The following is a 25,477-nucleotide window of genomic DNA, read 5'->3' on the forward strand; positions in this document are numbered from 1 at the left end:
AAGCAAGTGCTGATAAACTGCTCTCAAGCAAAGCCCTCTGGGTGATGCTCAGGGCTGCCAAAGTTGGCTCTCACAGCAATCGCATCCTGCTCCCAGGCAGACAGTTGTGTGCTGCACTGCAGAGGCTTGGAGGAGGTGATGCACAGAGAGCGAGGAGCTAGGGGAGAGTTAAGTGCATCCCAGAAGTTCCCTTTTCAAGAAAATAAAACATGCGCATCCCGATGTAAAAACACCCCTAGTTATTAAAATTCTTCATACACAAGTCATGTTGAAAACTCACTTAAATTGAAGACACCCACTTCTTAATGCAGAAAATGCTCTTATCACAGGACTGGTTTCCTTAGGCAGGGTTTACTCTGGTAAGTAGCTGTTCTGCACGGGAGTGCCTGACTGTATGCGTTATGTTGCCTATGTTGCCTGCTCATCTTGGCACAAAGCTTTTGTTCCTCAGCCTGATGTTCCACCATCAAATCTTTGGATAAGGTCATGGAGCAGATCCTCCTGAAAGATAGGTCAAAATATACTGAAGACAGGGAGGTGGATAGGGACAGCCAACATGGCTTCACCAAGGGCAAGTCGTCCCTGACTAATCCAGTGGCCTTGTACAGTGGAGCGACTGCATCAGTGGACAAGGGAAGAACTACAGATGTCATCTGCTTTGACTTCTGTAGGGCCTTTGACATGGTCCCCCACAACTTTCTTACCTCTAGATCGGAGAGATATGGATTTGATGGATGGACTGTTAGATGGGTAAGGAATTGGCTGGATGGCTGCATTCAAAGAGTTATAGTCAATGACTCAATGTCCAAGTGGAAAACAGTAACAAGTGGTGTCCTGCAAGGGTCCGTACTGGGCCCAACACTATTTGCTTTGAGCAACCTGATCCAGCAGAAGGTATCCCTTGGCAGGGGGGTTGGACTAGGTGGTCTTTAGAGGTCCGTTCCAACCCAAACCATTCCGTCTTTCTATAACAAACACACTACAGTTTTGCAGCACTGGAGTTCATCTGTGGGAGGGACTCCCTACGTGGCCTGCTTGTCCCACTGCACCAACCCAATGCGTACAGAGGATGGAGCAATCCGGTGGTGGCTGGGTATGGAGAAGGCTGTGTGCTTGTGTGCAGCGTTGTCAGAGATGCCTCTGCTTTAGATAAACTCGGAAAAGTACAAAATGGGGAAATAGAAAGATTTCCTGTATTTATTTTTTTTCAGTTCATTGTGGATTTTATGTGGCACGTGAAAGTTTTGCTGCTGGATTGGAAGTTCTTGGTTTAGGTGGCTACAGGTCTAGATGTCAGCTGCGTTTCCCTGTGATACTCCCAATGCCTTACACCTCAGTGGGAACCCGCTGTTTATCTCTCAATATGTGTGCATATACAGAGCAGGGGAGCGTATGTAAGAATTTCTGCAAGATGGTTTCTTAGGCAAAAAAAATCATATGTTTAAGAAAGCTGTGGAAGAATAGAAAATAATAGTAATCATAAAGAAAAAAAAGCAAAGAAGCAGTTCAGACATGTAGGGGATGGAATACCTATGCAGCCAACACCATAGAAATTAATTCGCTCAGAGCCTTAAATATGAGTCATAGTCACTTTGTAAGCCTGTATTTTAAATTACAGCTTACTGAGCCTGTGCGTGGCCCTGCTACTTCTAAATTAACGTTGTAATGTGGCGTGTTTTTATGGGCATACCTCTTGTGAGCCCTCTTCTGTGTGATGCTGATTACATTTAGGTAAAGGGGAGCTTATGAACTGGCCTTTCTCAAGGAGGTCTTTGCTGAGGCCGAGGCATACTCGTTCTTTCCTGTTGAGGTGGGGTTTATTTTCCTTGTGCCACATATTGCTGCTCCAAACATAAAACGTTTGGAGTTACTCAACCCTGCTGAAGAATGAAGTGCAATTAGGTGTTGCTTGAGGCTCAGAACTAAAGAATAGGCTCAGCCCCCTAAAATACAAGTTTTTCTGCAGCATGGCATGGATGATATTCTGGTCTGGGGTTCCTCTTCTGGGATGTTGAATGTCTACAGTTTAGGTGTTTCTGAGCCCATCCTCCAGGTTTTCTTTGCAGGTCATGGAGAGACATGGATGTTTCCAGTGCATGACTCATTTTACTTATTTTAGACATCTACTCTAGAGATGAATCATTCCCTTAAAGACTCTGTCTGCCTTGTCTGTCCTGTCAAATAACTTGGCTCCCCAGCCCACTGCAGAAGCTTGGTCCCTGGTTGTCCGTACTGCAGGAATGTTTTCTTCATTCACAGCTCTCCCGTGGAGTCAATCAGCTAATTGCCTCTGAAACTAAACGTGGGTGTTTACAAGGGATCATTCACCGCCGGAGTTGCTCCATGTCGTCAGCGAGAGGAGCAGCGTGCCAGCTTTGGCCGCCTCCACCCTCAGCAGCCCTCCCACTCACCTCAGCAGGCTTTGCACTTGTTGCGTGTCCCTCATGAGGCCTGCTGGCATGTCCCGTAAAGCCAGTACTTGGGTGGGCTGCAGCACCCAGCTTTCGTTATGTAAGGAGAAAAAACGAAACAAGACCACTACAAAATCATTTGCTTAAGGCCACAGGTGCTCCAGAGGGAGCCCAAATAAAATGATGGCCAGGCCTTGTAAATCATATCTAGGGACAATCTACTCTTGAGCCTTCAGGAATACAATCCAGCAGATATACGTTTGCCTTGTCTGAAATTTTGTAATTGGAATCCCACCCATTGCATTTTAAACTGATAAAACCCCTGCAAAATTTCACCCATGAGCAAGCTCTGTTCTGCTGTACCCTTCCAAAAAGGGTGAGCATGGTGATACACAGAGTACAGCCAGAAGGTTTGGAGGTGAAGATGTGTATGTCATTTGTTTCTATGGCTAGCAAATATTTATGGTTATTGATGGAGTTTATTGCCGCAAGTACTTTCCACTCACATTTGGTCCTGCCTCAAATGTAAAAAATTGTTGTTGTGCAGTTTAATCAGAGGATTTTATATTTTTCCCTTGATTAAGACATCTGTGTATGTATTGACAAGTCTTTTGTTTCTTCGTTGGAAGCAGTAGACTGCTTGGCAGGGCAATGAGATTCCCAAATTTTTATTTATAAACATGGCTAATATGTTTCTGTATTTTAATAGGCTGCTAAAAAGGAAGGAGAATGAAAGGAAAGGGAAAAACAGTTACTGAATTAGAAAAGATGGAAGTATGGAAAACATACTAATTCCCTTTCAAATGTAAGCAGAAGGGAAGGGGGGAATTGGGCTGTTTGAATTACTGCAGTGAAACTAGGATTGATCTGGAAAGACTGTATTCATTTCTGTGTTCAAGTTTATGCTAGGAAAGCCAGAAATTTTGCAAACCTACAACTTTACACCTGCTGGTTTGTGAGCCCTTTGCACATGTTGATTTAAACTTTATATTATTATGTCAGGTTTTTAGGACAAATGATACCATATATATATATTACAAATTATTAAGAGATTATCAGATGCTTGTCATAGATGGCTGATGAGGGAGAAAAATCTAGAAAGAAGTGGTCTCCAGAGAAAAGTCACTGCAGATCACTGTCAGATTGGTCTGAAGGAGACATCAGTCCTTATCCTTAAGTGTGAAGTACCTGGAAAAAAAAAATAAATCAGACCTTCAAATGCCTCCTAGTTTTCCTAACAAAACAATGGCATTGCCTTAAGACTTGCTTTGCTCTGTGCTTGTCTCATGTGGTGAAAATTTAGACATCGATCTAGATATCCATTACCCTCCTGGGATAGCTGAAGTCAGTGTTTGACCAGTGCCTGTGATAAAGTCTTGCTGAAGACTGATTTTTCTTACAGTGCTAGTTTCAGGTAACGTGTCTATAAGTGAAACAATGTAAATAGTGCGATACTTCAAGATATTCAGTATGATTTTTTTTTAAGTGGCAACTTTCCAGGTACCATCATCTCTTTATATTGTGGAATCAGGATATATTGGTGTTTGGGAAACAGAGTCATGGTGTCTTGTTGGATAAGTCCTTACCATAGGGAGGTGGCACAGCGATGGCAATAGCCACAGATGCAGAACGTCTGAACTGGTTTTCTGGCTTCTCCTGGGCGACCTTGGGGAGGTCTGTCAGAATTTCATATCCAAAGTTGCATAATATGGACCATAATACCTCCTCTGCTCCTCTTGTGTACTTGCTGTAGAAGCCCCCTGTGAAAGGAGCTGCTCCTCAGCCTGTTTTGTACAGCAGCCACAGGGACCTGCTCTTTACTCTAGAGGTTTCTGTGGTACAAGCAAGAAAATCCAAATCATGATGCCACAGCCAGGTTTGCTTTGAGTAAATAAAATTCTGAAGTCTAGAGGGGAAAAACTCAAAATAAGGAACGTGTTTATCAGGAACGAACATGATTTTCACAAAGCACTTCATTCACAGGAACTGGATGCATTTTATCTGCAGAGTTTGTTTGAGAAGGCTTACATGGAAACACTATAAAACAGGCTGAAAATTACCTGAAAAACTATAAATGAAGGCTACCGAGTTACCTAGGGAATGGCTCCTTCAGGAGGATATTTTGTGAGTCCTGAACATACCCATACTGCATCACCGGAATCAGTGAGTTACCCGCTGGGAGGGTGTACCTGGTCCAAGAGATGTACTGGATTTTCACCCCTGTTCATCCTCTGTGACTCTCATTGTAATGGAGCTATTGAAATGCCCCATAGGGGTTAGGCACCGACTTCTCTAATGCATTCGTTAGTGAATGGAAACGGGCTGCTGCTTAGTAAGGAGCCAGGAACCAAGTGTGATGTTTGAGAAGCTATTCAAAAGCATTGCCGTCAAACAGGAGCTTAGGTCTGATCTCTGTCACAAAAGTAGCATTTATGTAGTGCTCCTAAATTTAAAAAAACTATATAAAAGGTTGATCTCTTTGTGTTTTGTTTTGTAGTTTTTTGGTTTGGTGGGTTGGGGGTTTTTTTGCTTTTTTTTTTTTTTTTTAGTGAAACTGCATTATTGCAGTGACTTAATAGAATCATAGGATTCTATGATTCTATTAAGCCACTGGGGTTTTTGTCTTCATTTTCAGGTATTTGCTGATACATTTTGTAGTCAGTGGGAAGGCAGTTTGTCATCTTTAAGATTTTAAGAACCTGAGGGTAAGCCGCTGTGGCTCTTGGATATTGCACTCTGCTGAAAAAGAACCTCATTCACGTGGCTAATTATAGGGATTTTTTTCTTTTTCTTCCCCATCAACTCTGTGCAGAGGGAATTCTTGGTGAATAGTGCCACAATGGCCACCCTGCAATTCCCCTACTTAATGAGCTACTTCTCACACAAATAGATTTCAGAATAACTGGGCACAGATGTTTAGGTGTCTGGTGGTGGGTTGTGGGGTTTTTTTGCCTGAAAATGATTGTCAGTCTTCATTTTCATTTCAGCTTTCAAAGCCTGTTGAAACTGCAGCATTCCTGTCATTGCGAACGTTATTCAGCCATGTGAACTGTGACTCATTCTGAAAGATTATAGGCATTTCCCTCCCCGGCATGCACCTATCCTCCCGCTGTGAGATGTTTGCAGGTTGCCTTCTGTGCTCAGAGGGTCAGGGGGACGTGGTGCTGCAGAGCTCGCTTGCTTCCAGCCCTGTGCTATGCAGGGTATAGGAGCCCATGTCTGCTGCAGGCAGCAAGTTTCAGGGTGGGAAATGCTACTTTTGTCTGCTTCTGGGGGGAAAAAAATTTCAAAACGTGCTTTTCACCATCTATTTACAGTAAAAAAACCCCACAAAACGAAACCAAAGAGCAAACCTTAAAAGAACAATAAATCTCATACAGACCTCCTGGCTCATGTTCACTCCAGACTATGTTTACTTAAGCTGCGAAAATATCAGTTCATGGTATCAGCTCAAGGCAAACTCCATCTGGTCTGGTGATCTGCTTTAATCATCTTTCGTTTCTAGTTTCACCTTCTCTTTTTCTTTCCTGCGTTCCTCTCTGGCATCAGAGGGTCCCCGCTGTCACCGTGCCGGCTCTTCTCCTGGCACTGCAGACCAGCCCTGTCCGGGGGCTCAGCACCTCACCTCTCTCATCTGCCTCCGTCCTCTGCGGTTAATTGCTATTTCCTATATGTTTTCCAGGGCTTCATTTGAGTTAAGGTCCTGTGGGGATCCTGAATGGGATTTCTGTTTGGTATTTTATTGAATGTCAATATGAACCTGTAGGGAAAAAAACCAAACCCATCCTGTTCGTTATGGAAGCTCAGTTAATTGGGGATGATTAAAGGGAAGCTTGATACTACCTGCCCAGCCATAGAAGTGAGCTGTGGTGCCTGAAGATGAAAAGCCATGAGGAATCAATCTTAATTTAGTACAACTTAACACCGTGCTTGTATTTTTATCTACTTGAGGGCAAGAGATAACACGTCTAAACTTCCCAGCATGACAAAAATGGGCAGAATTTGGAGAAGGTGGCGCAGATGGGAGCGCAGAGCCCCGTAGCTCTGCAAGCACGTGTCTGAAGGACCTCTTCTGTCTCATTCTGTCTATGTGGGAAGTGTTGCTGGAAAAGCTGACAGGATCCCCGAGGTTCGGAGCTGAGGAGCAGGGAGAGCAGAAAGCATCCACCAAAGCTGCTTCCCTGGGGCTATGAAAATGAGAAGCGGTAGGGCTATGGGCAGCCACACTGGTGTTTTTTCAGGAAAACAAAGAATTGTGATGTATCTCATCAGGCAAGTGTGGGAGAGGAAGAGGACTTTTCTCAAAGACTGCAAGCAGCTTGCTTTTCTATCAAATCTAGATTTTAAAAAGGGAAAGAGGTTGTTTGCAGAGGTTTCCTTTGGTGATTAGTGTTTGTAGTCCACGTTATTGTTTCAGCAGCAATCAAGTGGAGATACGCGATAGATATAAAATTAAAATTATTTCACTGTTTTCAGATGTTTTGCTAGAAGATTTAGTTATTCCGATCTTGGTTTCCTTTATGCGTTTCTATAAGCTAGGGCTTACTCGGGTGTCCTAGAGTAACTGTGTTGACACATGTATCCTAGATGAAGAACCCATTCTTTCTGAATTACCTACATCTGCTTTCAAAGCTGATCATGATAAATCATAGCTAGATGCTCTTTCACCGTAGTTCAAGTCCTACTTTATTCTGAAATGACTTTCATGTGTAGACAAGCCCTTAGGAAACACTTTTTGTTTGAAATTAAATCTCCTTAATTTTTTAGCCCTTGCATTCTATGCTTGTTCTGAGAAATAAATCCAGTTCCTTTAAGGTGTGTTTTGTTTTGTTTTGCTTTGCTTTGCTTTGCAGACTGTAAGATGGCACATTGAACTACAGCCATGGGCAAGTCCAACTCCTTCCCTCAACTACGAGGCCTTGAGGTTCCTGAAGTACATTAGCACTTCTCAGGTAGGTTTTTTCATTTCAGTCACCATTTAGCAAACAGTTTGCCTGGCACAGGCTGTTCCCTCTCAGTTAAGGAATTAACCTCACACCAAACTATTTTTGAAACTGCTTCATTTCTGAAGTTGCTTAACCTAGCAGTGATGGTCAACATGAATGTAAGGGTTGAAACACGGGGTGGAAGGAATGCATTATTTCCTAGCTTTTTATTTCCAGATGGGTTCATGTCCTGACAGGAGTATGATATGACTGAAATTCCAGACGTGGTTCTTCTCCTGCTCTTTCTCTCTTTCTTGCTCTCTCTCAGACACAGAAAAATACAGAGCACTCTGTAGGGAGAGAACTGTGTATTCAGCCACTCCACCTCTCAATAATAGTGGGATAACCAGGCTCATTTTAGCCAAAAAACATGCATTTGAGGCCCTGGGTAAAATAACAACAAGGCGTCGGTCTCTAACTTGGACAAGTTGTCCCAGCGGTACCAATAGAATCCTGATATTTTAAGGACAAAAATGATGAGCTGGAAAATTAATGTTTTTATGTGCTTTTTCAAAGGTGACATTTCCAAATCCAGATTGCGTTGACAGATACTTCCAGGGTTCAGCATGTATGGGAATTGGGCCATCATGACCTAATGGAGGCCACTTCTGCACAACAGCATTTACACATGCATTTTCTCTAATAAAAAATGGAAAAGGTGTCAGATGCCCACAGTTCCGACAGGGTGGCTGCTTTTGGTACCCAGGTCTATCAGCAATTGACCCTTGAATACATATTTAACTGCATCATCGCTTAAGTTGGAGAATAGCGTAAAGCCTCAGGTGCTAATGTCGCTGAAACGTCATTCTCAGAAAATTCTTGGTTAATGCAATGCTTTCAGGGCTGAGACGAGATTCATTTGAAACCCGTCTAAAAATACGTTGCTGTGCTGATGGTGTGGTAACTGGGAGGGTAGCAGAGTGTTAACTTATCCTCCAGTTTGTGGGTCCCCCGGGCTAAATGCTCAAGAAAATGACATCTCTGCCGCCGCTCATGCCAGCACCGAGAGGGCACGAGGCAAGATGATGCATGTGGAGACAGCAAGAGATGTGTGTAGAGCTGCTTGTTTTGTTGTACAGAAGTTTAAGCTGCGGCAGGCATATTAAGCTGAAAACATCCTTCATCTCCGTGACTTAATAAACAGTGGCAGATGCTGCTAAACTCCACTAGTTGGGTCAAAGCCTACAAGGACGTCAATTAGCAGAGAGTTTATTGCTTCTGACATACTAATCGAGAAGTTTCGTTCCCAGAGTAACTGACCCTGGTGGAGGGGACAAGCGTAAGTGAAAACAAAAAAAAATGAGAGAAATCCCTGCTCCTGACCGGGTAGATGTTATAAGATTAATAACTGACAGACTAACACAATGACTGGTATGAGCACTTCTGGAAATGGGATCCTGCTTACGTAGATGAGCATGGGATCACATTTTCCTTGTTTGCTGAGCAAGTGTCTACTAATTACTGTGCCTGAGTTCAGCTCCTTACCATTAGCGTAGAATGGCTCAAACTGCTGGAGGGGGAAGATGCCATGTGAGCAGGGTCGAGGAGTGGCCAGAAAAAGCTGTTTCAATGCTAGTTTCTAATGATCAGATGAACCATCTTACACGTGCTGTTGTTTGTGCGACACTAGTGAGAAGAAGCCCAGAACAGGACGTGAACTCAGTGCATCAGGGTCTGTAAATCACACAACAGATTGGTGGTGGTGCTAAAGGCAGAGTTCAGAGGTTTTTTTATATTTTTGATAGAAGAGCTATCAAGTTGCAAGAGCTATTAAAATTGCTCCAAATTCTGGGTGTTGTAATTGCTCATAATGCCATGAGTCGATTAAGTGGCAGCATCGCGGAATCTTAGTTTTCTGTAGAAAGCACATTATTCTTCTGTGTCTTAAAATTAGTACTTGTTATTGCAATGCCATTTATTCCTTGATTGTTATGTGACTGAAGGGAAATGGGTACTGGGGTGCAGTGCAAATCATTGCTTAAAACTTAGTGAATCTTGAGAGCAGCGTGAAGAGATGCTATGTTAGCTTTTATGAATTTTCCGTGGGAATTATAAGCTGAGCAGGAGCAGGGAGGTGGCGGTGCAGCGTGCAGCTCTTTGGATGTAATGCTCCAGTTAATGATCTTTCAGAGGTTACGGTTCTTAAAGAATGAGAATTTTATTTACTTATTATAAGGCACATGGTGGAGAGTGCCTGCTACAGCAAAGGCTGGCTTCTTGTTTTTACTCTCACACCTGTGTAAAACTGTTCAATTTCTGTGGTTCTAGGTGGGGCCAGACCCGTGCTTTTTAGTTTGGCTAAAACCAAGAGCTGAGCCTGGGCACTCTGCTGTGGAGGAAGGAAGGAGCAAGATGAGAACAGTCAGTTCAGGACCGATGTTTAAACTGGCTTTGTCTCTACTGCTGTTCTTTCCACCTTTTTTATTGTTGCCTTTCTGGCAGTGCCAGCTCCTGTCCCTGCAGCCAGGGCTGGTACTGGGCCCAAAGAACGACTTTTTGTCATGATGGCTCAGCTGGGTTTCTGCAACTCTTCTCAGTCTTTGCTTTCCTGTCTGCTTGTTACCAGCCTGTGCCCTGCAGCCCCTGAATTTGATGGCTGGGTTGCATGTGGATTGTAAAGCCCTTCCACAACCAACTGCAAGCTGATGCTGGTGCAGCGTGGCACAGCCTCTCTTGGGCAGAAGTAGCCACAGCTTTGGTGCTTGGACATGGAGCTGTTGGAATGGGTCTAGCGGAGGGCCATGAAGATGATGAGAGGGCTGGAGCAACTCTCCTATGAGGACAGGCTGAGAGAGTTGGGGTTGTTCAGCCTGGAGAAGAGAAGGCTCCAGGGAGACCTTATAGCAGCCTTCCAGTACCTAAAGGGGGCCTATAGGAGAGATGGGGAGGGACTCTTTCTCAGGGAGTGTAGTGACAGGACACAGGGTAATGGTTTCAAACTGAGGGAGGGTAGATTTAGATTGGATATTAAGAAGAAATTCTTTCCTGTGAGGGTGGTGAGGCACTGGAACAGGTTGCCCAGGGAGGCTGTGGATGCCCCATCCCTGGAAGTGTTCAAGGCCAGGCTGGATGGGGCTTTGAGCAGCCTGGTCTAGTGGGAGGTGTCCCTGCCCACGGCAGGGGGGCTGGAACTAGATGATCTTTAAGGTCCCTTCAGACCCGAACCCTTCTATGATTCTATGCGTATTCCTGCTTCTCGTTACCTCCTTACCACTGCTACGGCAACAGCCGTACAAATTGTGCTGGCTTTCCATCGCCTGCTGTGCCTTGGCTCCCGGATGCTGGAAGGGTGGCAGCACTCCCCAGCTCCGTGCCTGCCTTTTCCAGAGCGGGTCTGGAGGAAGAGGATGGTGATGAATGGTGTGGTAGAGTCCGGTGACGAAGCGCTGGCCCGAGCTGCTGAGGGGACAGGCAGAGTGGATACTCCAGGGAGGGGCTCCTCCGTAGGGTGATACTCACAGGGACATAGCTCTGTTGGCTCCGTCACCACTGTGCTTCGGCTATTGCAGGCTGCTGCTCAGCTGCTGGCAAAGCTAACTTCACCTCTTAGTTAAGTGAGTTTTTGGCACTTCCAGGTTTCTGATGAATCCATCACATTTTAGTCCTTGCTTTCTTGGTCTTTATGAGGACTTTGACTTGCAGTGCTCCTCCCTGCAGGGCCTCTATCTCTTCTCCTTTTGCAGTGTTTTTATCCTGGCTTTAGACTCTAGATGTCTAAGCCAGCACAGCATAGACACACATATGATTCCTCTGTTTAGTTAAGCACTTGCTTAAATCCTTTTGTTGTTGGAAAGGGGATGTGTTGGGGTAATGATTAAATCCCTTCTGGAACCCGAAATCCAGGACACTCTAGGCAAGGTATACAGTGTACATTGCAGTGACACTGCAACTTGCGCTTACAGTCTTGAACGATGACATGATTTTAACATTATTCAGGATGCAGAATCCACTCCAAGGTTTGAAAAGAAAAAAAATAAACATTTTAATGCTGAAATGACTTGTTCTCAGGAAAATTGATTTTGGGGTATAGTACTAATGCTTAATTATTTGCTTTTCAAACTGCATTAGTCTCTGGGGGATTATGTAAGCCTTAAACTTCACCAAGTAGAACAGATGAACAAGGAAAAAAAAAATCATCAGATCTCCATAGCTGTGTATCAGATTGACAATCAGATTTAAACGAAACCAATTAACGTTTTTCTTCTTTCCACTCTTTCCCCAGAAGGCAAACTAAAAACAGATTAAAAGTTATGTCTTAAAATGAAACATCCTTTGATTTCAACAGATTTCATGTGAACACATGAACCTGAGCAGCCTGAAAGGGTACTCTGAAACCACAAAGAAGCCCTGGTCGATCTGTCTTGACGAGAGGTTTAGCCTCATTCATCGAATCAGAAGCAAGCAATGCCGTCTCTATTCCCTTGGGTAAGCACTCTTTAAAAGACAGCAAATTGTTTCACAACAGCTAGCTTCAAAAAGCCCTATAAATGCAACACAGGCTGTAACAAGGTTGTCTTTTAAAATACAGACTTTGTTCGGGTGTTTTTGTTACATGGTGATGTGCTTCTGTAAACTCAATGTTTTTAGGGAAGAACCTTTCACAATAACGGTCTTTGTTTCCTTCACTTTGCTAGTATCAGTATGAAAACAATTGCTTAATGGTGAGTAGTAGTTCACATAGAGGAAGATGGAAATTAATGAGATAAACTGAGAGGCCTACAGCATCTTCCCTGAGCAGAAATGACGTGCGTAATTGCCAGCTACTCCAGCAGCATTACTTACAAAACTTCATTAACTACCCCTGGGACAAAATAGTACATTTCCATGTGCGAGTGCGTTTGCTAAGCACTTCAGGGGTGACATGTGGCAAAGCGATAATAATAAAGGCAGTTGCAGCTTTATTTTAAAATGTTTGTAGTGTTTATGATGTTTACAGCACTTGAGGTTGAAATTTTCACTCTCCACAGAGCAAGTGCTTTCACAGGTAGTAAACCCGCAAATGCAGCCTGTTTCCCTGCTAATAAAACACTCTGCTTCCCAGGGGGATGAGGGAGGTCAGTGCTCAGAGTTTGTCAGGCCCCTGGCCTTTTGCATTACCCATCTGCGCACAGGTGGGTTAGGAGAATGGTGGCTGGGATGTGGAGCTCGTTTCACACAGATCACCACGTGGCTGCAGACTAATGAAACTGTCTATTCTGTCCTGGGAGCCAGCTTTAGGTTAGAGGTGTACTGAAAGGCTTCATCTCCTTTGAACCAGCGTGGTTTATTTCTGTGATTTTGCTGCAGTGGGCTTACAAACGGTGGACAGCAAGGAACTGTGTCTGGGTGGCATTTCTCAGTGATTAGCCCATGGCAGCTAACACCAGCAATTAACGTCAAGTGGATGCAGAGTGCGCTGCAGTCAAAGGGAGTGTTTTCTCTTAATTTGGGTGGGCTTATGTTTGGGTCGAGCTTATATTGAGCTGTAAAGGCCAAACTCCTCAGAGGGTGAGGGGCTCTCAGGTTTTGTTCAGTTGTATTTCTCTGTGGCAGAACAGTAACATGCCCCTTAGAGACGAATCACATACACGGAGAGCAAACTCCTCTTGACTACTGTTGCTTCTTATTTTCTTAATGCTCTTTACGCTCTATTTCAAATTATACTTACCTAGTTTTAATGCAAAATATGGATTTATGTGATTTTTTTTTTTCCTTAGTTTTCCATGTGCCTATGTAAGTTAGGAGAGATGCTGTGTTATGCCGTGTTCAGGTCCAGACTTCACCTGCTTGACTGTAGAACTGGCTCATTGCCTGAGGCTCCTTCTAGTAGTCAGTAAGGAGAGGCAGGCACATTCAGGTGGAAAATCAGCTAAGTTAAATAACATTCTGGAGGTGCAGGTATTGCTTTCCTTTGATTATAGCGGAAGTCTGGGATAACATGTCTGCTGACTGTACATGTCTTGGCAAAGCACTCAAAGTTCAGTGGAATTAATCTAGACCTTGCCCTTCAAGTTACATGATCATTAATATTGGACCTGATCTCCTGTATTAATGTCCCCCTTCCCTTTTGCTGTGGGCCAAGTGTGGGCTGAGAATGGTATTTTTGTTGAATTGGCCAGTAGACACAATGCAGAGTTGATTTCATTTGTGCTAGGAAATGCGGATTTGGCAGAAAGCTGACCAGTACAAAGATAACTTGCTAATGGTTTCAAATGAATCTGAGCTAGTGCGTGTATACCAGTGCTTTATGCGTGGTGCTGTTTTGGGTAGGGTACAGGGAGCCTGAATGCCAGATTTTCTGTACTCACAGAACAGTAGGGCTTAGCAGAGGTTGAAATTGATGTTGGCTCACCCATCTGTCATCAGATACACATGTGCAGTAAATACCCAACCATCACATGAAACAGCTAAAAAATAAACGGGAAATATTTGAGGTTGAGGAGGAGCAGTCTTCAGTCTTCCAGTTTACTTCTGCAGCCTTTGGGGCTCATTACTGCGTAACCCTTCTCTCAGTCCTACTTCCTTTAGTTTATGACAGGCAGAAAAGTAATTTTGTTCTGAGTAAGACAAAAATCCCCTTTAAACATTTTTGTTATCTCATAGAGTTCATAAAGAGCGAAGGGGGAGCAGCTGCTCCCAATGGAGAACACTCTCTGTGGAGAGGATGGATGGATGACAAATGTGAAAGTTCAGTGCAAGCGTTACTGGGAATCCTGAATTAAATCCATATATCATTAAAAATGGAACAAAACATGCTGCATAGGCTTTGCCTTCTTGAACTCTGTAGACGAGGTTACTTGCAAATGGGAGCAAGCAGTGCCTGAAATGTCTGGAGATCTTTTTAGATTAGTATTAGTTGCTTCCCCTACTGGGAGGCAGCGATGTTGTTGCCTCTGGGTCGGGATTTCCCAGTATGATACATAATTGCAATATGCATTAGTGAACTTCAGTTATTAGTGCTAAATCTGCTTAGATTAAGCTAAATCTGTTACAAACACCACAGGCAGGCACTCAAGCCGGGATAATATGAGTGAATGGGATTTCAGAAATTTACCAGTTCAGGTTTAAAGAGTCTCACTGCAATACTGAATAAAAGCCCTTTCAGGTGGGTCTTAGTGTAGGAGCTTTAGGATCCAGGCAGGGGATGCTTCTTTTTTCCCCAAGCTGCATCCTTTGAGAGCTCGGTTATCTTCCTTTGAGAAAGAAAGGGAGGAAGGGGCACACAGAAAGGGAAAGCTGGACCTTAACACGCATGTTTTTACAGCTCTGTCCTGTGGTCCCTGTGGGAGCTGGAGTACCTGGGGTTACCAGACTGGATCAGCTACAGGTATCCGATAGAGCTGTGCTGGAGGAGACAAAGCAGCTTTTTGTGCTCCAGCATGAGGTGGAGGCCAATGCAATGCTCCCTTCAGTGCAAGCTGCCGCCCCCTGTTTGTTCTCTGTGTACCGTGACCCTCTGGGAACCCCAGGAGCAGGGGACAGCCAAGGGACACGGCTCCCCGCTGCGCTACGCTCTGTCCTGGGTCAGCGTCCCTGCCCTGCTGCCGGTGGGGAGCAGCGCCAGCGAGACCTTCCCTTCCACTCCCACCATGCAGGCAAGGAGAGACCCTCCGGAGGCCAGGTCCCGCTCCTGCTGCTTTGGAAAAATGCACCTCTGCCCCCGCTGCAGGGGGCTGCCTGCAACTGCCGACTCTGTGACCAAGCTCTCTTCTCCTTTGCAGCAAAAATAGGTCGGGCTCTTTAGCATTTTTTATTTTGCTGTTGCTGGAGGCGGCAGCTGCTCTTTCCCGGTGGTGGGGAAGGGCCTCTCTAGTCTTGTGTGGCCTCCACACTTTTGTTTTAAAAGCGTGGTCCCTTTTCAAGTAACACAAAATCTTTCTTAGGAGGCCTCATTTGTTTACCTTTTTCATGCTGTGTTATCCCTTAGCGTGATCACATGTGAACCAGGAGTTTTTGAAACTAGTTCTTTTGGAGATGACCATGGCAGGGGGGTTGGAACTAGATGATCTTTAAGGTCTCTTCCAACCTGAACCATTCTATGATTCTATGACCTTATGTTCTTTCCTGAATATTTGTTGATTATATCTCTCTTCAGGCATAAATTTAAGCTGTTAGCCAGAGTGCCAGAAGATACATCAGCACCTACTTCACCCTCATCTGTGATTTTTTTTCTGTTTTGCACCACTGTGAACCTCCCTTTGCAGTATATGTGGGTAGCAATCTGTTTGGAGGCAGCCTGAGGTTTGTCTACATCAAAAGCATCTGGCCCTGTGGATTGTACCAGCTGAGACTGTTAGAAGCGTGGCACGGACACATGTGTCCTTCAGTTGCTGGTAGGCTCATCGCTCTAATGCTCTAACTGTCCCCAACAATTCACATGTTGTTCAGTTTTAGCCAGCTTCTCATTCCTAAGGGATTACACTGGTCTTTGTTCATCAGCGTCCCTTCTGTAGAAAGCCACATGCAAACAAATATGTCGATTCACTTGGTTAACTTCTGAACTTTCTTGCTAATGTGTGTTGAATGTATTAAAAGAAACCTCCTCTCTTTTCCCTCCTACACGGCTGTACGGGCTGGAATCCTGTGAAATAGACTTGTTCTTAAAAGCACACCGGGCTCTTTTTGCAAACCCTGTCTCCTCTTCCTTTCCCAGGATGCTGGAAGGGGAAGATGGTTGAGGAGAAGACCTTCTAACAGGTCCTTGTTACACTGTGCTTAGCCAGTATTACAGCAAGTGTCACACTGTATTGGTAACTTCCAAAACCTATGCTCTGCCAAACAGCGTTTCACGAGCTGGATTCATTTTAGTTTAGCAGTATGTCATCTATGTAAAACTTTTAGCGCTGGCTTAATGTCATACCATAGTGTAGCATGATTTAAAATGTATCGCGTTTTGCATATTGATCCAAATAGCCAGAATGATTTCAGACTCATAGCATTTCTACGGGTAATTGTGGCGTAGTGTAGCAGGTGCTCTGACAGTACAGCTGAGAGTGCTGCCCTGTAATGGTTTGGGTGTGACAGATAAATGCCATGCTGTGTTAGTACACGGTGAATATTCTTAATTAGCACAACTGGTTGAAGCGCTGATTTAAAAAACTTGATTCTTTTCCCAGTGCTACATGCGTGTATATCCAACAGCATAACTTTGATTAAGTTTAATGGTTAATGCATGATTTGAACCACATTTGAAATAAGCTTGGAGAAGCAGGAATGAAGAGGATATCCTGTTTTATGCAGTAGGGAAGGCCTGCGGTCCAGACATGTGATTGCAATGGTAAATACCAGAATTTTTTAGTTTTAATGTACCCTGTGTGAACCAATGGGCTGTAGGAGGTGGGAATATGGCACAGCCTTGTAAAGTACATCTTCTTGCAGAGACAGGGACTGAGACAACACTGCTATTGGGGCTATTAATTTTTCTACTTTGGGGTCTTTGCCAAATTAGCAGCAATCTTTCCCTTAAGTCATGTAAAAACTCTGCTACTGTTGTGAAGGGGTTAATTTTAAATTTGCTTTTTTATCTGTGTCTTCCTGTGCACTGAGAAAGAGAGACATTTGGTTCTTGTGTCTTGTCCCTGTTGGTGGCCATTATGGCTCATCTCTGTAACACCAGGTTATAGACACAGTGGGAAATATGCCTGATTTTTATAAAACAGTATTGTATGCTGTATGCAAATACATTTAAAATGTATTTGCTCTTCTGCTTATGGCTCGATTATTGGAAGTTTGTGCAGTGGGGACTAAGGAATGTACTATAATCTTGTAAAGAAAAATAAAATTGAAAATAGAGGAATATATATATAAATACTAAATATAAATAGAGGAATAATGGCAGCACAAAGGCTCTAATGTTTTATTTACTTTCTTGTAAATGACGTTGACTTCTGAATTAAGGAAATGTTATTTGGGAAGGTTATCAGCCTGAGTAAAAGTTTAGTTCTTGCCCTGAAAGGAGCCTTCACTCTAATTGTATGCAGTATATTGCACTAAGCTTGAATTTTCTGGTGACCTCAGTAGTTTCATTCTATAAATGAAAAATTTCATTAAAAGTTTATGAAGGTCAATTATGAATGTGACACTGGGAAAAAACACATGTTCCTTTAAATTTCTTTGATCTAACTATTTATTCCAAATCTTCATCAGGTATTATTGTGGACCCTTAGCTTTATTTCTGATTATCTCATCAGAATTAGGGTTAGACTGTGCTCAGTGCTGTGGATATATACCAAGAAGGAGCACAACAGCTCCACCACTTTGCTTCGGAAGCAAATAGGTTGGACTTTACCTTCTTTTACTCTGAATCCTCAGAATGTCCTACACACTAATAGTTCTTTTATTAGAGTTAGTGGTTACATCTTTTTTGTTTTGTAGGCTAGGCAACGATGACAACCAGTTTGAGATCAGCATGGCCAACAGTGGATGTGAGGTGCATCGCTTTGACCCCAGCATCAAGTCAGCACACATTCATGAGGGTCAGCACCTCTGGTATCATCGCCTGTCCATTGACTGGAGGGATCCCAATCCAGCCATTGCTCCTCATAAACTTCACAGCAACACAAAGAAGCTGGGCACAATATTGAACGAATTTGGACATCAGAAGGTAAGGACTCTGGTGTCAGGTTTCTGACTGCAGGATTAGGTGTTGGGAAAGCTGCAGAACTTCCTCCTTGGTGTCTCAGGAGCTCGGGCACTTTCCAAGGTTATCTCCTGACAACTGGTCTTTTTTCAGAAATGCTTGTAACGCAGTTCTTGTAGGGGTGCCTTGTCTGTCTTGATTTTTCTGTGTGCTCATAACAGCCGCTTTGATTTTAAATCACTAGCCGTATACTAAATACTGTCCTCCTCCTCCCTTCCTTTTCCCTTCAACTAGTTGGTGACATTGAGAGCTAGTATCTTCAGTCCTGTGGAAGTTCTGGTCATTGCCCTTGTACGAGCACTAAAGTACTCGAGCAGCCAAGTTTATAAAGAGAAAAAAGTATTTGCAACAATAATTAGAATAGAAGAGCTAATGGGTGGGTTGTTTACGTTTTCAAGGTCACTGGTCCTAATTACAGTCATCAACAACAAAAACATCCTGTTTTGAAATTGGCAGCGTTCTGTGGGTTTTTTTAACGTTTCCCAGTTTGTTTTTAAGGAACTGTAAAGACATCAGAAATCTTCAAGTCTCGAATAACTGTTGCCAAAATACATTTGAGGCAGTTCCTTAGGTTGCTTTCAAGAGAGTTTTTCCCTCAGAGGATGTACAAGCCTGAATTCAAATGCTAATACACTTCATTGCCTGCAGCTACTTCTGCTTGTCTTTGTTTTTCAAGAAATAGGCAGCCTGAGCTAAGGAGGAGCTTTTCTGTAAGATTTACAAAGCAAGCAGTGCAACGTTTCTTTGGTTTGTTACTAGAAAATGCAGGATGTCCTTTTCAGTTCATTTCTTGCTTTCCTTTAGTATTTTCTTTTGGTTTAGCTCTACTGATTGGACCATTTTGAAGATAAGAGCAGAAGAAAGAAGCTTTTTCCTACTTCTTAGTCATACTGTAACTATACTATACTAGGCCGTGCATTAGTGAAACATCTGGGGAGAGAGTTGGCTTTCCTTTGATGTGTTCCTTACATTGATTATTTTGATTTTAGAATAATTGATCACAGAGCAAATGATTAATGACCTGATCCAGAAAAAGCATATGAGTCTTGTGATACACCAGACCCGCTGAGAACAGTCAGTTCTCAGGTTATCATGTAATACGGAGTGATTGTGAGACCTTCTGTGAATGAGAAGGGTGTACCTATGAATTCTGAGTATGTAATTTTCAGGGGAAAAGTTACCTGACGTGAAAGCAGGGGCTGGAGGGCAGCCAAGGAACATAATGCACATGTTAACACATACCATCAGGCTGTCCTCTGGCCGTGTACACATGGCATAGGATTTGGTTAAGTGTGTTGGGGCATTATGAACAGTGTATGCAGCCTCTTGCTCTGTTAGCATTTGGGTAGCTGCCCTGTAGCATTAGTGGTCAGGAGCCGACTTTCTCCCAGTGAGGATAAAGCTGTTATACGCTCTACAATCTTCTGTTTCGTCCTACTTGTGAAATACCTGAACGGGCTGCTGGAGCCAGCACAGCTGACTCTCCTCACATTGTTCTTTTTAGTTTTTCTTTTAATTCGGAAGGCAGCCTGAGAAGTTGTATGTTGCATAAAGACACCGATAAGCTCCAATTTATGAAGAGAACATCAGAGTAAATACTGTGACATTCAGGTTTTCATTCTTCCGGTGAATGTGAGTGGAATGTTCCCTTGACTGAATAAATAAGTTAATTCAAAACAGTTTCACAGAATATTTTCCAAAGCACTTTTTTCAATTAGAAAGTAAAAACATGCTCTTCGTCCCATTCTTTTTAATTTTAAAAATCCTTCCGCCTACCCTCCAAGTCATTCTGTTCCCACTTCAAGGCAGGAATTCCAGGCAGCTGCATTTGAAGTTAATGCCTCATGTTCTCCTTGCTTTTATTCTTTAAGATTTGGGACTTGATCCAAGACCCTCCAAGTGACTGAGACTATTTCCACTGACATCAGAGGCTTTGGATGGGGCTGATGAAGAGAGGACAGACAAGGCCTACTGGAGTTCTTGCTGTTGTAGCCTTGAGAAGAAAACGTGTAATTTGGGTTTTTTTTCTGTGTGCAAGGGAATCAAAGAATTTGCATGGGCTCGTTTATACTCTGGCTTGGATGAGAGCGCACCTCCTGTTCTGGAGTCAGTACTGGGACCTCATCCACAGAAAGGGAAACCCATCCTGATATTACGTCAAGAAATACAAACAGGTTTTCGGTATTAGAATGGATTTGAGGAAAGATTAAAAGAACTTGATCTTTCTAATTGGCTATGTGTCGTACTCTCTGGGGAGTGTAAATAGCCTGGAGGTAGAGGATTTATCTAGTACTATATTAGGATGAGACTGACAAAGGAAACATGTAGTCAGAGTATTTTGGGGAACAGTTAGAGTGTGAAATCTTTTAAGCCCTGGAATAATCTCCAAAGGATGTCATGAGCGTCCTATTTCCTGGTACACAAATCTAAACTGAAAATCTAGTGGTGTATCTTCTGAGAAGAACAGTATTTTATCGGCCACAGGAAAGGATAAAGATGTAAAAATTGATCTTGCTCATCCTCCCTCCCCCCCTCCCAATTTTTTTGCTGAACATGCACACTCTGTAGTCCACTGCTGATGAACAGTGGAAAAAAGGGAGAAAGCCACAAGATTTTCTTTCTTATTGCAGTGGAGTTCAGCTTTGTGAAAGCTTTCCCTTTCGTATTCTCTAAGTACCTGCTGGGGTGAGGATGCTACAATGATGGTGTATCCCATGGATTAATGATAGCTGGATAAGCAACTTCCTTCACATAGAGCCACTGGATAATTCAAGTCAGAAGGGATTTTGAGAGGCCTGTAGTTCAATCCCCTGCTCAAAGCAAGGCCAGCTGTGAAGTCAGACCAGGTTGTTCAAAGCTTTATCCACTCTGGTCTTAAAAACCATTGTTTTCTCCAAAGTGGAGACTGCACAGCTTCTCTGGGCCAGGTGTTGTCCTGCTTGACTGTCCTCATCATGAGGAAGTTTCTCCTTATATCCAGTCTGAAAGCCCCCAGTTTCAGTTTATGGCTGTTGTCTCTTGTCCTACTTCTATGCACTGCTGAAGAGCATGTCTCCGCTGTCTTGATGACCTCTTTGTAGGCTCTACAGGCTGATGTTAGTGTCGCCGTCGTCCCTCCCCAAAGCCGTCTCCTGCCCAGGTTGAACAAGCCTCATTCCCCCAGCCTCTCATTGCAGGGCAAGTGTTCCAGTCCCCAACCATCTCGATGGCTCCCAGCTGAACTCACCTCAGTTTACATTATCTGTCTTGTGTTGTGGGGACCAAAAATGGATGTAGTATCTAGATGCACTCTCACAAGTGCTGAGTACAGCATATCACATCCTTTGGTCTACGGGCCATGCTCCTTCTAATGCATCCTGGGATGCTGTTGGCCTTCTTTGCACCGTGACCCCCAGGACCTGTCTCCCCAGCCAGGCAGGCAGTCCCCAGCTTGTACCATTGCAGGGGGTCCTTCCTCTCCAGGTGCAGAACTTGGCATTTGTCCTTGTGGAATTTCATCAGGTTCCTGTCAGCCCATCCCTCCAGCCTGTCTGGGTCCCTCTGGATGGCAGCTCTGCATGATCTAACACCTCCTCTAGGGAACTGCTAATGAAGTTAAACAGGACAAATCCTAGTATAGACCCTGTGGCACACTACTTGTAACTGACCTCCAGGTAGAGTAAGGCCTATTAACCACTGCCCTCTGAGACCAACCATCAAACTGGTTTCTTAATTATGTGGTTGTCTGTTCATCCAGACTGTAATGTCCTGTCTTGTAAACAAGACTACTGTGGGAGACAGCGTCAAATATATATCCCAGTGCTCTTCTAGACTAGTCACAGCTGGGGGATCATCCGTCTGAATTTCAGTTACAAGGGTGCCAATTCAGCTATCTAAATAAACCATTCACCTAGTCCCAGCATAGATTTGCGTTGTATATGGTATTAGCGTCCTCCGCAGAAGACTGCTGTGTTCCATGTAGCCCAGATTTTAGTAAAACTATAATGGGAAGACCATATTGAAGTGTGAGCTCCCTCCCCGCACTCCAACGTTGTCCCCGCTACAAAAAGTCCTAACCCTTAACCAGCAATTTAAAACAAGCTGTTACACGTATTCTGTATTCCAAAGGTTATGCTATAAAGCAAAATCTAAAACCTTTGACAAGAAAGGCCCTGAGCAGCAGAAGCAAGCAAGAATTCATTCTGTCCTGAAAGGGCATGCAGACTCTCACTTCAGTAGTAGTTTTCTTCTTTCTGGAGCTCTGTAGGACAAATCTCACGTGATGCCGTCAGTAAGCGCTATGAATTTGCATTCCTTGGCAGTATAGCTCAGCAGTGAATGAGATGGTTTCTTGGAAAACAAATTAAGCCGGAAAGGAGAACCTGAGAATGCAAAGTAAAACCTTCATTTAATCAGGAAGTGCGCATAGGTGTAAATTTCAGGGAGCAGCAGATTGCATTCAGCTCCTGCCATTCGAGTCATCTTGAACAAATTGTGTAAGAGACAAAACTGTGTCGTTTATTATGAAAAGAAACACAGAGCAATCTTTTAAGTCCTGATTTTGATTTGAAGGCTTTTATTTACATTGTTTCTTCATGAAGAATTTTTTCTGTGGCAACCTGGCTAACAGATATCTGCTTCCTTTTATTGAACAGGCTTAGATTTAGGCTTTCAAAAGGAAAAACCTCCTCCCTTTCACCTGCTATTTAATACTCAACACAACTTCAAAACACTACACCCTGAAGCCATTTTGATTAATAACCTTATCTCCTCCTAGGCAAGTAATTTATCACTTGCCCCTCTCCTAAAGCAGATACTATAGAGTCTATTTCATGCTGCACTTTCAGTTTTGTGAAGACTGGTGTGAAAGAGCAAAGATTAAAGAAAATCAATTTACCATTTTGGTTTAAAATCGGCTCTGTTGGCCGTACACAAATAAATATAAAATAAAAGCCCCAGGAAAACTGTATAACAACTTAGTTGTGCATGGAGATTTGATTAACAAAACAAAAAAACAACTCTCCAGGTTAGAAAAAGTCTGTGTTCAGGTTCTGGAGCAAGCAAATCCATGCCTACTCTTCACTACACACACCTCAGGACCGCAGGGGCCAGAATAGTCTTTTGAATTCTTGACCCTGACTAGACAAAATTATTTAACTTGAGTATCCCTTGCAAGGGTAGACTTAAGTATTACACAGGGAGCCTGGGGGTTAGTTAGTGTGAGTTACGTTCACTGAGCGGCTACCATGCCCAAGTTCGATGTGTGGTTGCCACCAGTGTTTAAACTCAGCTCAGCTGCCATCTTAACTGACAGAATGTCCTCATTGCTGGTTGATGAGCACCTGCAGACTGGTCTATGTCATGATGGGGAAGCCTGAGCTCAGGATGAGAAGCCGGGAGCTCAGAAGTCCGGGAGCTCAGAAGTCCAGGAGCTCTTGCGGGGAGGTGAGTCCTTGCCACTGGTGCTGCTGCAGCTGGAGGACAGCCCCCCTTCACCTTGCTGGAGCGGGAGGCACAAGTTCAGGTCTGCACTCTGCTCCGTTTGGCTTAGTGTCAGAAAAACCAAGTGAGACCAGATCTCTTGAATTGCTGCATCGTACAAATCCTTAAGTAAATGTTTGGAGTTCTGTCTTGAAAGGGCTTAATTTTTTTCTTTGTTTTATTTTGCTTATCTGGGGCTTTTCCAGAATCTCAATTTTAAAAAGGAAAAAACCCACCCTTCATCTGATTTTTAGAGTCATTATTTTCACATCCAAGTTTTCTTGTGCAATCAGTGGTCTTTAGGCTTAAGTGGCCCTTTTTTTGCAGCTGTTATTTACCATCCAGACATATTTGGGAAGAACAGCCTTTGCTTTGGTAGGTAGGATCATCATACTGGCCTCTCTAAGTCTCCTCCGACATGAGAGATCCTGTATTTCCCATAACATCTTATTACTGTCTCGCCGCCCCTCCTGCAGCTGGAGCATCAGCCATCAGTACTATTCAGGAGTCCCAACGGGGGCTCAGGCTGGAATCGCCTTATTCTTCTTCCGCCCCAGAAACTTCTGCGCTGCTACTGCGTGCCATCTCGTTTGCTTTTATGTGGACACATCAGACTGTCTGTTTGTTATATCAGTTTCTGCGTGGCACAGTAGAAGGAGATTTTTCCCAGAGCAGTGATTTTTTTTTTTTTAAAGTGTAAATGGCTGATCCTGGCCCCTTTGTAGTAGGAGTAACTCTGCACAGTAAAGTCCCATGTTAGCACTGGACCCTTTTTGCACCAGGCAGATGTATTACTGTAGCTGTAAGAGCTTATAGTCTAAATAAATGACCTGCCAGGGAATGGAGAAGCATAGAACTCACTTCCGTTAACTTAAGTTTCTACATATGAGATAGCCGTTGAGGTCCTCATAAACTCAAGGGAAACCGTGAAGGTGCAGTTCATCTCATCGAAGGGCAGAGGTTTAAAACAGGCTGGATGATGTGAACTGTGCATCTCAAATTGCCCTTAGAAGTTCCTCTTCTTTTCTCTGGTCTCTAAAGGGAGCTTGGACAGCTGGTTTGGGTTTAGATGTCTAAGGCTGGGTGAGGTGCATCGCACCTCAGGTGACTTGCCCCGGTATCACAGAGGGACAATCCATCTGAGACTGGTGGCCACCTCTTCCTATTCTTAGAACCACAGAATCATAGAACGTGTTGGGTTGGAAGGTCATCTAGTCCAACCCCCCTGCAGTAAGCAGGGACATCTTTAACTAGATCAGGTTGCTCAGAGCCTCATCAAGCCTGGCCTTGAATGTCTCCAGGGATGGGGCCTCCACCACCTCTCTGGGTAACCTGTTCCAGTGTCTCACCACCTTCATTGTAAAGAACTTCTTCCTTCTCTTTTTCTTAAATAACAACATGTTGGAACATCCTCAAACACCAGTACTGCTGCAGTGGTAAGAGTGCCATTAGTGGTGAACACAGAGAGAAACACAGAGAGAATTCCCTAGACCTGCAAGAAGCATTGCCCCTCTCAGCAGCACCGTAGGAAATTATTAGGACACACAGAGAACTGATACGTAATTCCCACTTTTCTGTCTTGTTTTCCTGGCAGAAAATAATTTCAGCAGATTTCAAATAGGATATTTGGAATAATTTTTAATTGATTAGGAGAGCAGTTTGCAGTTTCATGTTTACTGTGGGTTGGTTGTTCCTGAAAGCCAGAGTTTCTCGCCACTGTGAGCAGCGTAGGTCTGTTGTAGTGATGTACCATATGTGTATTTGGGCTTTTGTTTTGTTTTGTTTTTAACACGTAGTGGGAAAATGTTAGCAGATGTGACCTGAGCCACGCTGGTAACGCGTGCGTGCATGCGTAAGCGATCCACAAAAACCAGAAGGGATAAGAAGTGGAGACTGGGTAGCGCACCCTGCGATTGCAGCACAGGCGAGAGCAGTGTGGGTGGCTGGCGATGGGCAGGCTGCGCGGCAGCAGCACAAGCTGATGCAGTGGGAATAGGAAGGGG

General features: G+C 43.8%; 1 protein-coding gene across 2 annotated transcripts in view; it reads left to right on the plus strand.

Annotated features, from left to right (window-relative positions):
- METTL24 (methyltransferase like 24) overlaps positions 1–25,477 on the plus strand; it is a 49,835-nt gene that overhangs the window by 13,167 nt on the left and 11,191 nt on the right. Inside the window, exons 2-4 of one of the 2 annotated variants that reach the window (XM_074580953.1) lie at positions 7,265–7,363; positions 11,682–11,821; positions 17,750–17,978. In XM_074580953.1, coding sequence (XP_074437054.1) covers positions 7,265–7,363; positions 11,682–11,821; positions 17,750–17,978 — 468 coding nt within the window. The remainder of the gene's footprint in view (positions 1–7,264; positions 7,364–11,681; positions 11,822–17,749; positions 17,979–25,477) is intronic. The other variant, XM_074580954.1, reaches the window with a different exon arrangement.

This window comes from Larus michahellis, chromosome 3 (genome assembly GCF_964199755.1).
Source record: "Larus michahellis chromosome 3, bLarMic1.1, whole genome shotgun sequence".
Taxonomy (NCBI): domain Eukaryota; kingdom Metazoa; phylum Chordata; class Aves; order Charadriiformes; family Laridae; genus Larus; species Larus michahellis.